Source organism: Akebia trifoliata, chromosome 3, assembly GCF_017979445.1.
Source record: "Akebia trifoliata isolate Shusen 1 chromosome 3, ASM1797944v1, whole genome shotgun sequence".
Lineage (NCBI taxonomy): Eukaryota > Viridiplantae > Streptophyta > Magnoliopsida > Ranunculales > Lardizabalaceae > Akebia > Akebia trifoliata.
In genome coordinates, this window is record NC_141377.1 from 46,608,038 (window position 1) to 46,621,167 (window position 13,130).

Genomic DNA, 13,130 nt, shown 5'->3' on the forward strand with positions numbered 1-13,130 from the left:
ATCTGTGTACAGAGCACCCTTGCTCCATCTGTGATTTAATGACGAGGTAGAAAAAAAAAAAAAAAGCAGGAAACGGAGTGATAAGACTCTATTAAGCAACCTCGTATACAATGCCAAGCAATACACCCAGACAAAAAAAAGATGGACACGTGTCGTAAACCCCACCATTTTCATCTGTCTTTAAATGGTAATTCATCCCTTAAAATATTCTCTTGCTTAGTGGCATTATTATATATATAGATAAAGAAAGAAGGCTACTTCCCTCGAGCCTAAAAGGGTTAACTTGTCACGAATCAATCACCCTTCATTGTCAATTTGAAATCATGGAGCGACTTGGGGAGAAGAGAATTATGAAGAAATCAGTTCAAAGAAAATCAAGAAGAGGGTGCATGAAAGGAAAAGGAGGCCCAGAGAATGCTAAATGCACCTACAGAGGTGTAAGACAAAGGACTTGGGGTAAATGGGTAGCCGAAATTCGTGAACCGAATCGAGGTGCACGACTCTGGCTTGGAACCTTCAACACATCAGGGGAAGCAGCACTTGCTTATGATGATGTTGCTCGAAAGCTTTACGGCTCGTTCGCCAAGCTGAATTTACCTGAAATAGGCGTCGATGAAGTAATTGAACCCAACCCCATCACGTCTAATACCAAAATTCAACCCAAACCAAAATCAGAATGTTCTTCATCAGATTTTGAAGAAATCAGGATAACTAATTTCGGAACAAGATATTCTAATTTGAGGAATTTAGAACAAGGAATGGGTGAGTCAACTGACAAGAATGAAGAAGAAGAAGATGATGAGATGAGAGGATTCTGGGAGAGTCTGGATTTAAATTTGCCTGAAGTGGATAATTCTCTTTGGTTTTCTGCAACTGGGCGGACCCAATCTTACAGTTACCATATTGCATCTAAAAGTAAAACGTAGTCCATAGATTTCGCACAGATCCATAGAATTGACATGTGTCACCCTGTACAGTTGTACATATATAACCATGTGATACGAGCGCTTCTGTATATACACATGCTTGTTCTTGTACATATTTAGGGTGCCTATGTAAATAAAAATATGTATAGATGTAAATAAAAATGGAAAATGCTGAAATGACAAAAAGTATTTACTGCGATTCTCACAAGTCTGAAATTACAGTAAATTTTCTTTGGTCAATCATCCTCATTTATTAAACAAAAAATTAACCATAGAATTATGTGTGTTCCTCATCTCTGTTACTGGGCTTGACCCATGTATCTTAACTGGGCAACGCCACCCGTTCACAGAAACTTCAAATTAACATGGCGGAGTACTTCCCAAGATGTATATAGTTCCATTTTGCCATAACTGTACAAAAGCAACGATGGGAGTTCTTCAAACCAAAGGCATAAATGACATTATTCACTGTAAGGAGTAGAATGTTTGATTACAGAGAGAATTGGCAGAAACAGTGAGAAAAAGGGTCTTACATGGGAGTTGGGTATTTATTTGGGAGATCAAAACAAAAGAAAAGCATACATTATCATGATATAGCTACGGTGGATTCATCTATGGGGTTCCAGTATCTGTTGAAGAACCATAAAGAATCAGCTGATACAGCACTTCCATCTTGATTACGGTGCCAACTGTAGTAGGCATGGGTCCGGTTCTTTATGTCGAAAATGGCATGACCAAAGCTGGCTTCACGGAAGGCTGAGTACTTAGGCTGTGGCTCTGTCATGCTGCATTATAAAAATAAAACATCAACTACGTCTGTACGCCATATAAGAAAGCAAAAAAGGAATTCTAGAGATCCACAGCTGCAGAGCAGATGTAAGACAACCTGTCTATCAGAAAGAAATTCTACTGTTTTATAACTAAACTTACTTGGTTGCCAATCCTTCCAGATTCCCTCCATCTCCAATGGTTATGTATACAGGAGCAGATTGATCGTTTACAGGACTGCACACACCATTTACTATGTTGTATGCAATGTTTGATACACGTTCCTGTAGAATGAATTTTATTTTTTTAAAGTATTAAATAGCAATAAACAAAATCTCTCTATTCTTCTTATTAAAGAAAACATGTGGTAGAACTAAGCCAACGCACACCAATGTAGCAGCAAGAGCAACATTTGGAACCCAAATATTTATAATAAAAAAAGTTTTAACCATATAATGATCATCTAAATAGTATTCCCAATTTTCGGAATTTGTTCTAGACTTTGATGCTTGTGTTTTGATATGAGAATCCTTGTGTCATAGCTTTTACGAGGTATTTCGTTGGTGAAATAAAAATAAGTGATACTCCACTGCAAAGAAGCATGAATTCAATCCTTCTTACACTAAATTTGATGTGAAATAATATCACTTACGGATCGCTCATAAGCGTGAACATGACCAGCAAACACAACATCAACCTTGTATTTTACGAACCATGGCTCATACATCACTCTCATGGTTTCCCCTTCCATGTAATGATAGTTGTAGCTGTTGTACCATGGGGAATGCATAAGAACGATCAACCATGGGGTTTCAGTCCTATTCACTTTGGGGAACTCCTCTTCAAGCCATTTAAACTGAGGAGTATATTTGCCTGCACACGAAGAGAGGTAGACAACATCAAGATATATCTCCAAAAGTATGAGTTGAGTACAATATACAATCACTCCTTATATATGATTTTTTATAATTAATTTCCAGTCTTTTCGAAATCACCCATCTAATCATATTGCTTCTTCTAATAGGATTTCTACCAAGAACCATGCACCATTTCCATAAGAGCTAGAAAAAAAAATGTATAAACGAGTTAGATATTTATTACCATATGCAGAATATGAAGACAGGACAATTATGTATGCTGAAGCTCGCTTGATCGAGTACCACAATGGAGCAGTGCTACCAGATGATCTATAGGGGACATGATAACGATGCCTATAAGGCTTAAAAGGTGTGGTTTCACCCTGCAACAAATCACCATAGTATGTCATATTTAAATCTTTCATTGCTCATGTCCTCGTAAATGTGTATACTATTATGGTTGAAAAAGTCTAAATTACAAACAAGAAATCATAGATAAAGAAAATAGAGAAACAAAGTGATAAAATTAATCTAAAAAAAGGCTTACTTTTGTTAATTGTTAGGCTTAGTTCACAAGAATTGGTGCTAGTGGACTTAGTATTATGGGTTAAGCAATAGGGATGTTAAGGCATCAGAAAGCAGCTAAGGTAAGAGGAAATCCAAAACAGTTTCTGACAAGAAAGTTAGAATTCAGCCCATAAAGAACTGGTTCATAATAGTTGAACAAGGAGATTGAAACAGAACAAATAGGCCTTCAAAATTATGACAATTCCCATTATTATCTATTTTCTGTTCCAATGGGCTTTGTCCGTAGTCCACACTACCATCATTTCTACTGATTTTAGTGAGAAGTGTGAAACTATATCATCTAATGATATTATAGATCTGGTCTGCTACCGAGTTATATCATCCCAACTTAATTGAACTCCAGAGGTAAATAATTTAAAGTTGGACAACGGGTCTATCTTAAAGTTGGAGATGGCTATGAAAAGGACCATATTCTAAAAAACATAAAAACGGTCTCAGAATTATAGATTTGAGTGATTAGAGATCAGAACTGATAAACATGGTGGGGTTTCATTAGTATTTGAATTAGTCCAGATAGCTTACAATTTCAGGAACAAAATCAATTTCGTGATTCCCAGCTGTCCATATCCATGGTTGATAAGCAACACTTCTCTCCACAAACCTGCCCCATGTATCCCATCTGACATTATCATGGAATGGATAGTTATCTGCATAAGAGAGGTCGCCGACGAACAATACAGTCTGTCCTTGTGTCGGGTTTGATTCATAGTGTGTAAGTGTTATGTTTGAATCAAAACTTTGACCAAGATCCCCTGCACACAATGCACTATGGGTAAGCACGAAAAAGAAAATGCAAAAAAAGAAAAAAAAAAAAAATAAATACAAGTATGGATGAGTACAAAGATACATTCTTAGAAACCCATGTTAAACCCACCGCGTAATTTAAGACCTAAAAAAACCTCCCCCTAAAATAGACTAGCAAATTAACCGAGCAAAAGATTCATATAAAACTCACCCACTTTTCCGAACCAACTCATATAGATTGATCAGTCAAAACTAAATCAACGTGGTAAGCAAGCTTGTAGTCATGACTACTCAAAGAGACTAATTGAGTAAACTGATATAATAGAATTACCTATGAGACCAAAAGTATAAGGAACATCAGGTCCAACTCTAGGAGGAGTTGTAAAAGAGAACTGCCGCGAGGTCTGTCCAATCCCAACCTCGTAGTAATACTTTGTGTCAAACTGCAAATATGGCAAAAACAGATTACTCCAAGTTACATTCATAAACTTCAATTACTAATTTCTTTTTAATTCTCTATCTCTACCACTTTAGACTAATTTGTTCTCTTAATTTTAAGTTAAATTACATATTTTTATGCCCGAACCCAAATTGCAAAAATTGGGAAAACAGGGCACCTAAAAATTGGGAACCCAAATTACAAAGTTAAATTACTTTGTGTCCACTACTTTTTCAGTTTTTCCTCCCCGGGACATCTTTCACAACAGAGTGAAAACAGGGCAATCATAAATCAAGCTATGCAGGAAAAAAAATAAAAAAAAGATACATCAAATGGTTGAAGACCCACCTTCAAATTCCTGATGGTGCAGTGATGAATGTAGCCAGATGTATAGTTGTAGAATTTATAGGTAATAATTTTGCCCTCGGCATGAGACTTTTTCTTGCTCTTGTCACTCCAGTAAAGCACTTTGTTTGAACCGGGTTCATCCGGAGTGACCCAAGATATGATTACTGCCTTCCCCACATGATCTCCTTGAGTTATATGAACCTTATTAAAACACAACACCCATAACTCAGATAACAAGAAATCAAAACGACCCCACTAAATATTGATGAAAAAAGAAAAAAAACATAAAGCAGAAAATTAACATAAAAATAGAAGTCGAAGAAAAAAAAGAAAAAAAAACAATAAATCACATAACAAGATATTAAAACCATCCCATTAAATCAAAATCTTAACATTGTGGGGAAAAGATTAAAAAGTATAAAATAAATGGTAGGGGAAGGCATCAACAAAAACAAAGAATTATCATGGAAATCATGAAAACAGAAGAAAAATCTTTTAAAAAAGCATAAAATTTATAATAGTAATAATAAATAAAAAATCAAAGAAAAGAAAAGAAGACAAAAGGTCAGTTGGGTTCATCAAAAAACACCCACCCATTAATATTTAAAAAAAAAAAAAATGAAAAACCTAAGAAATATAAATGGATTATAACAAAATTAATATCTAGAACAGATTAGAAAAGGGGTTTAATAAGAAGAAGAGACCTGTTGAGGGGCATTATAGCCGGGAGGCACACGAAAGACATCACTGTCGAGTGGCATATCAACAGTTTTCTCAAGCTTTCTAACAAACCTACTTGTGATTCCTCCATTGCACAACTCTGCTGCATTCAGGATCAAGCAAATAATACCAAAAACAAAGACACCACACATACCCATCTTCCTTTACTTCTTATTATCTTTCTCACCCCAACTCTTCCTTAACCTACGCACACCTCCAACCTCTCACCACTATGTGGAAGAGAAATGCAAGAAACCCAACTAATATTAACTTATATTTCTTCAGCAAAATAAGGGGAATATCCACTGTTGATACGCATATCCAGAGAGATGAAAAAACAAATTTAGAAATTTGGGTTATATTACTCCAGGATTGATGTGAACACAAGTGTGTGAAGAAGAAATTAAAAAAACAAACGAATCGAAATTCAATAGTTGACTTTGAACAGTCACGAGTAGATTACGTCGGTCGCGACATCAACGATAAAGGGCGGGTAAATCCACGAGTAGAATAGTCATCTCTTGTTATAAATATTAAGAATTACTCGTGAAAAAAAAACATGATACAACCCTTTAAACACAAAATCCAATGATTGAGATTTTTCAATATCTTTGATTACACTGATCTCGAAAATACTTATCCCAAAAATAAATTTCAATTAGACATAAAGGATTAGGATCATGCGTTTTTTCCTGAGCCATTCTTAGGAGTTAATAGATCTTGACCCTAAATATTATTAGAAGCTTTTACTGTCCTACCAACTTTTACTTGCTCTTTGAAAATGTTGGTGTGACAATAGAAGCTCTTTATTATTATATCAGCTTTTGAATTTTGGGACGAGTTATCGCTCACTTTTTTCTTGCCACACCCACTACTTATTTAACCCGCTGAATTAGTGGGTGTATGTGACAAAAAATTGTCTGGTAGTTTCACCTCTCGATTTAATTTAAAACACAATGTTGAACATTTCTCACATGAGATCCCATGCAAGAAACTGTTCAATAGGTAATTACCAATCTAAGAACGATAAATTAGATTGAAACATACTGAAAAATATGTTATCATACGGTAGGAACATACCGAATAATTCTTTACATGGGGATCTCATCTAAAAGATTACGTTCGGTATGTACCTACCGAAATAGTGCTGGTGAGTTTGGTCTTGACTTATCAAACGTATTAGGAATTTTGAAAAATATATTAAGATGTAAATGATAAAGATAATATCAAATTTTAACACGATTCATTTGCAAAATGATTAAAAACAATTCCAAAAACAAAAGATAATGAAAATAAATGATAAAACTCACCGCTATTTATCAAAATGCTTAATTATAATAAATAATGGTAAAAAGTAGATTTTAGGGAGTCCTCCAATGACTCAAAACACAATCTTTTAATGAATCTCCAAAGAAAAATTGTTTGATTATGTGGACTCCATCAAACTTTGAAAGGATTTTTTGACAGGGATCTTTTGGTAAGGTTTAATATGCTTCGATTTGGTAAGAGGGAAAAATTTATTAGGTGGGTGTATATGGTAAAACATAATACAACCAAAGAAGGGAAAAATTACGTACTTACACATTATTGACATTTAACGTTTAAGTGGATGAGGTGAGCAAAAAAGTGGGTGTCAATAGCGCGTCCCTTGATTTTTTATTTATTTAAAACCCTTGAGAAATAAGTTTGATTAGTGAAAGCTCCCTGCACTTTGCAAAATTAGTGTCTTCCCTTGACTACTGGTCAAGGAAATTGACTCTAAGCACTCCTAATATTTTAGATCATTGATAATGTATTCCTAATATAAAGATCATCGTACCAAAAATTATTTATTTTATATCTTAAGTTATTTATTTAAATGAATAATCGTGATTCTTTACACTCAAGTCATGTTTTATTGTAACATATAAATGAACTGAAATTTTGTGAAGATGACCTTCAAGATATGGATGATTCATTATAGAGTTTGATCAATTAAAATATCATTCACATGAGTATGATAATTAACCAATTTGAAATATTTTACAGTTTTTATCTTCTTTATGAAAATAAAAATTAGATATGTTCCAGACCTAAATTGGACCCAATCAACACTCAAAAGCATTGGACCTTCGTACCCTTATGCTACACTGATCGAGTGGTACCATATAGTAATTGATGCTTGATGATTTTAGTTCAAATTGGACTTTTGGGCCTTATATAACCTAATCATTAGTGAATGGGTTAGGTCAGGGGCAGAGCTAGGATTTTGCCCATGTAGGGACAATCAACAGTAGAATATTTTTTGTGGGGACACTTAAGAGTGAAAAAGAATAATTGTGGGGACAACTAAGAGTGGAAAAAATGTTTATGAGGGCAATAATGGCATAATGTTTTATCTACAACTCAAATGTGTCGCAATAACTCACAAAATCATAGACTTTGAAAATTCTTGTTGGAGCTTCCCTTTACTCTCTTTCCAAAAAAGTCTTTTTTTTTTCCCCATAAACCACCTATCTTCAATTTTTAGTTTTTGTTACAATTTGCTACTTATGATAATAAACTATTTCATCTTTTAAATTAGTAAGAAAAAATGAACTAAGATTTGGGCTTCAGATGACCTTGCCAAATAAATCAAAGTAAAGATGATGATTTTACAAGAAAGGAAAAATCGATTTTTATTCACAAAAGATTGAAGTGATTATTTTTTCGAGAAACATCAATGATTAAGTCACTGGATTTTAAAGATAAAAGAATGATTTTTAACAAAAAGATTGAAGCTAAAGGTATTTTGATTAATTTTAGTTAATCCCCGTATCATTTGAAAGATCACAGTCAAGGAATCGTGTATATTGCATCATCTAATATTCACCAAAATCTATAATTATAATGCCTAAAATGCCCTTCAATTATTCGGCAACCACATTTCCTTTAAGTCGACAAATTGAACAAAAAGGCCAAAGGAGGCACAAGATAATTTAATAAAGTAGGTCTTACTAGTTAGTTTCGAGGATCAACCTATATGTGATCCCTTTGTTATAGCATGGAGCGTGGGAGGATACTTTTCTTTATAATAATTTCAAAAGTTCAGAAGATGTGAAGTGGAAATTGGATTTCATCTTTCAATGCCTGTATCATCCTTCAATCATGCGCAATTTTTCTTTTCTCCTCTTTTACTTTTGATGGTATATTCTATATCATCTATTGGTTGTTGATGTGTTAGCTTATAAAATTTTAAAAAATATTGAGCCTTGTCACAGTGACTCCAAATTTATACTCAAAGTAGCACTCGAATTGTGCAAAGAATCATATTGTCCTTTGGTGTATAAAACTCTTGATCAAATCCATCCAGGTTTTCTACACACTTGAGTGCTATTTGTTATTTCAAGTCACTTTTTTTTTTAATAGCATTTTTCAAATTGATTTTATATGATATCTTATTCATGTAAAATTTATTTATATATTTTTAACCTTTTCATATCTCTTAATTAAAATTGACTAAAATATTTAAATTATACAATATATAATACCTCACAAATCACACATTGTGTGTAAATTGGGAAAAATCCTGGTGGGTGGTCAATGAGGGGTTTGAAATCAAGATATTTTATTTTTTTTAGGGGTCTTGGTCATTTGTCACGATATCGTCGATGTGTCGTTTGCTAGATGTGGAAAGGGTCGCAAAGACCACGTGATTGAAGTAAACCTGTCATGTTGTGAGGTGAAATGTTAAGGAGTCTAATACTTAGCCCAAAATCAAATGATAAAACATCAGATATTGTTCTATAAGGATAAATCAGACTCTACATTGTATAACGTATTTTAAATCTGTGTGAACTTCAATTTAAAAAGATAAAATTATATTATTATGAATCCAAGATGTTACAAATAATATTAGAACTAAGGATGATTCTTCTTATTTGATGAAGAGGTTATAATAGTCTCGTCAATACACCATTGGTTGAACGTAGAAAAAATCACATAATTAAAATGGAACTACCATATTACGAAGTGAAATGCCAAAGAGGAATATGAAATTTAATCCCACATCAAACAAGAAAACATTCAGATCCTTATTTATATAAGCACAAAATTGCACTCAACACTCTTTGATTTCTAAGAAAGCTAGTAGAAATGAAAATATGTCAAAATTTAATGCCCATGATACAGCCCAACTTCCAATAAAGTTCAGGACTCCGTCTTTTGACCAATAAAAAAAAAAAACAAAAGTGATGAAGTGGTCAACATTTAATTTGATTCGTGACCCCTACTTAACGCAGAGACGAGGCATGCAGTGGGGAATGGGGGATCACCACCAATAGTCTTATAAGATAAGGGCTTTGGCGTCAATCAGTGGGTCCCTCGCCAATAAAATCCCAATGGTCCAAGACGACTTATCAACCAAAAACAAAAGAATGTGGGACCACTTACTGACCTAAGCTCAAAGAGTCTTACTTCATTCAGAATACACAAACACCCAATTAATAAAGCTTCTATAGTCTATGAGCAAGTTGCAAATTTTATTCCATCCCTTCCACGGGGAGTGATTGTTTGCTCACAGTGTTGTGAGCAAATTTGCTTACGGACCAATATCATTTTTACATGTGTCGTTGATAACATAAATAATAATAAGAGATTTTTTTCTTTCTTGCCCTTCGTAAAAAATCAAAATTTCTTAATAAGATGATCTTGTAACATTCAAAAATATGATCAAATACAAAAGTGTTGTAGATGATGAAAATCTATGAATTTTTTAATAAAAAATTATATTTCATCATTATATTTTAATTTTAAATTTGGGTGTTTGGTAACCATCCATTTTCAACACCATTGATCTAGTTCGAAATATATATATATATATTTAGCATGAATTTTTTCATGAAATCCAGAAGGTTGTGGTGTTCGATTGCCAATATGATAATTCATGAAGATTCCACAATACTTTTTAAGATTTGAAATATAAAAATAAAGATTTTCGAGCAGTGGATGTGTGGGTATGAGAGAGAAATTTTCTTTTTATTACTTATGACATCAACGCCACATGCCAAAACAATTCTGGTCTATGAGTAGATAGTGCTATGAGCAAACAATTACTCCTTCCACAGCATGGAAGACTCACATCTTTCAATTATCTATAAGGTTTCGAAGTAGGATATAAAATAATCGATTGGATTTAAGTATATGCATGTTCAGATCTGGTTTTCTATATTGATTCGGATCCAGATTGATATATAGCCTACTAGCTAATATCATATTCCAATCTGACTTTGATCAGGTGAGACATTTTTAGAACAACTAAATGGTAGAATTCTATTTTACCATGATACTCTTTCATTTTATAAGCATCCATGGGTTATTTATTTTCTTGGGTTTTTGACTAAAATCATTTTGATCATAACTTTAAAAGTAACTTGGGGTCACTTCTAAGATTCTGAATTTTGGTGTCCACCCACTTCTAAGGATCTACCTCATCTTCTCTCTCTCGTTATAATAGTAAAGATGAGTCAACGTACTATAAAAAAGTAAATATTCATTTAAAATCTTAGAATCAAGTGACTCCGAGAAAAATACATATCCCTATGGTTAAAATGCAACATCCAATTGTTGAAATTTATACATATTCTAATAGATGATATTAGGTTTATCCTTTGCAAAATCTAATTGTGAATTTTTTTATATTTTTCTAATTTTGATTTAATAATTTAAGTATTTAAATAATATTAAAAAAAAAAAATCAAAATTTCACCATTAAATCATCATGAAAACGCAATCTTGACTGACGATAAAAGGGTAAATCTAATCTTGCATTTTGAAAGGAAAAAACCTAATATCACCAATTTAACAATGGTATTTTTAGAATACCCTTTATGTTTTCTAAGAGTCTCCCGAGTCCTGATCTTGATCTTTAAATGAATACTAAACCCTGTAATTCAAGATGGATTTGATAAAAGTAAATTATCAAAGCCAGAAATCCACACTTACGATCAACAGCTGTGACTTTCACCTCCATGCCATTGCCCTTTCGATTAAAATGTTTGGTCTGCAATTAAAAAAACCTTACACCACACAATAAAAATGATGTGTGTTTCCAGCCAAAAGATTTATTTAATTAATTATTTTCATTAGACATAGCCCACAAAGCTCGTACCTGACAGCTAAAATTGACCAGTAAGGCAGCTGTTGATTTGTTAGGGGTAGGGGTGGGCGAATCATTCAAAGTTAACGGGCCCCATAGAGGGCAATAAAGCTCGTCAGTACAAATTGCTCTTCTAGCGACCTAGGTTTATCAAATATGCTCATTATACAGGGAGGGAAATATATATATTTTTTGGATCGACTAGTAGCATATCAATCTTAAAAAAAATACCTCCCCTGCTTAGTTATAATCTCTCTTAACCTACAAATTACATTTCATTAGGATAACCCTGTTTGTTTATTATCCTGGTTCTAATCGTATTCTCTTTGTTTTAAGGTATTTAATTATTTATTAATAAATTGATTTGATTAAAATATATAAAAAAAAATAGTGGAAACATGTCTTGACTCTTGATCCCTTGGGGAATCTAATATAAAAAAAATCAGCCATGTTTTTTTCACACAACTTTTTGAAAAAGTAATAATTTTTATAGACATGGTTGAAGATGGAAAAAAAAAACAAAAAAAAAAAGAAAGAAAGAAGTGCAAGTTAAAAAAATTATGTGATGAAGTGCAATTGGTAATGGGTGGTGTGCAACTAGTTGGTCTCATTTTTTTTTTTTTTCATTTATTTAAATATTCCCAAACCCAAAATTTAATTGGGAGATAAAATTGAAAAAAATTAATCAAGTCCAAGCCTTACCTGAAGAATTTAGGGTGAGTTGAACCAATCTTATTGAGGATGGACGAAAGAAAACTTTTTCGAGGATCCCAAAACATTGTGGATTTATTATTTTTTTATCGTTAAGCTGGGGTTTAGGGACCCCACCCTTTTATTAAATTAACTCCAAGAATGATTACAAGTTACATGTTCCTATATCATTCTGACAAGCTCTTGAGGATTAGCATTGGCTTCCTCTATTACATAAAATTCTTTACTAACAATTCCCAGCCAAGCAAGGAAATCCATAGCCCTATTTGCTTCCCTCTAGTGAATTCAAAGCAACACATTGTCAATGTGTTAGCCGACAACTAAATCTATTTTACCCATCTCCGCATATTCTCATGGCACCTCGGACTCATACCTGATACTTTTTATTGCAAACAAGGAGTTCGAGCTTACAATGATGTAGTGGTATCCCCTGCCTCGACAAATTTCAAAGCCTCATATATTGCTCACAATTCTTTAAAACTAGTGTTCCTTTCCTTACTCTCAGTCCAGCCTGTGAAGAGAAATTCACACATGATCTCTCCCAATGAATCCCCATCCTCCTCCCTTTGCATTTAACTCACTATCTGTATTTATCTTCAATATTGTAGACATCCCATATTTGTACTTGCTTAATTTATCAAAGAGTCACTCTAGTTGCTATGACTGACTCTAGATAAGATCTTATCCAATAACAGATCTGATTCAATCCGAAAAAATTTGGATTATTCGATAAAATTTCAAATCAGTTTCTGATCAATCCCAATCTGATTTGATGAAAATCTGAATTGATCATTTATACAAATGTAAGACAAAACATCCTTTGAGTTCAACATTTATTGAGATTTAAGGAGTTAACACTTATTAAGACTTAAAAAAGAAGGGGCAGGTGTGACCGTGATCTACAACCTTTATGA

General features: G+C 33.3%; 2 protein-coding genes across 2 annotated transcripts; one reads left to right on the forward strand and one right to left on the reverse strand.

Moving 5' to 3' along the window:
- Positions 1 to 218: 218 nt before the first annotated feature.
- Positions 219 to 943, forward strand: LOC147407410 (ethylene-responsive transcription factor RAP2-12-like). The gene has a single exon (XM_086435966.1). The coding sequence runs from the start codon at positions 324 to 326 to the stop codon at positions 924 to 926; it is 603 nt and encodes a 200-aa protein (XP_086292092.1). The 5' UTR covers positions 219 to 323; the 3' UTR covers positions 927 to 943.
- Positions 944 to 1,340: 397 nt separating this feature from the next.
- LOC147407411 (purple acid phosphatase-like) lies at positions 1,341 to 5,876 on the reverse strand. The gene is made up of 8 exons (XM_086435964.1): positions 5,375 to 5,876; positions 4,671 to 4,871; positions 4,215 to 4,326; positions 3,662 to 3,891; positions 2,796 to 2,934; positions 2,347 to 2,567; positions 1,857 to 1,978; positions 1,341 to 1,711 (listed from the first exon to the last, which is right to left on the reverse strand). Exons 1-8 carry the CDS (start codon positions 5,546 to 5,548, stop codon positions 1,513 to 1,515), a joined length of 1,398 nt encoding a protein of 465 aa, XP_086292090.1. The 5' UTR covers positions 5,549 to 5,876; the 3' UTR covers positions 1,341 to 1,512.
- Between the last annotated feature and the right edge of the window lie 7,254 nt (positions 5,877 to 13,130).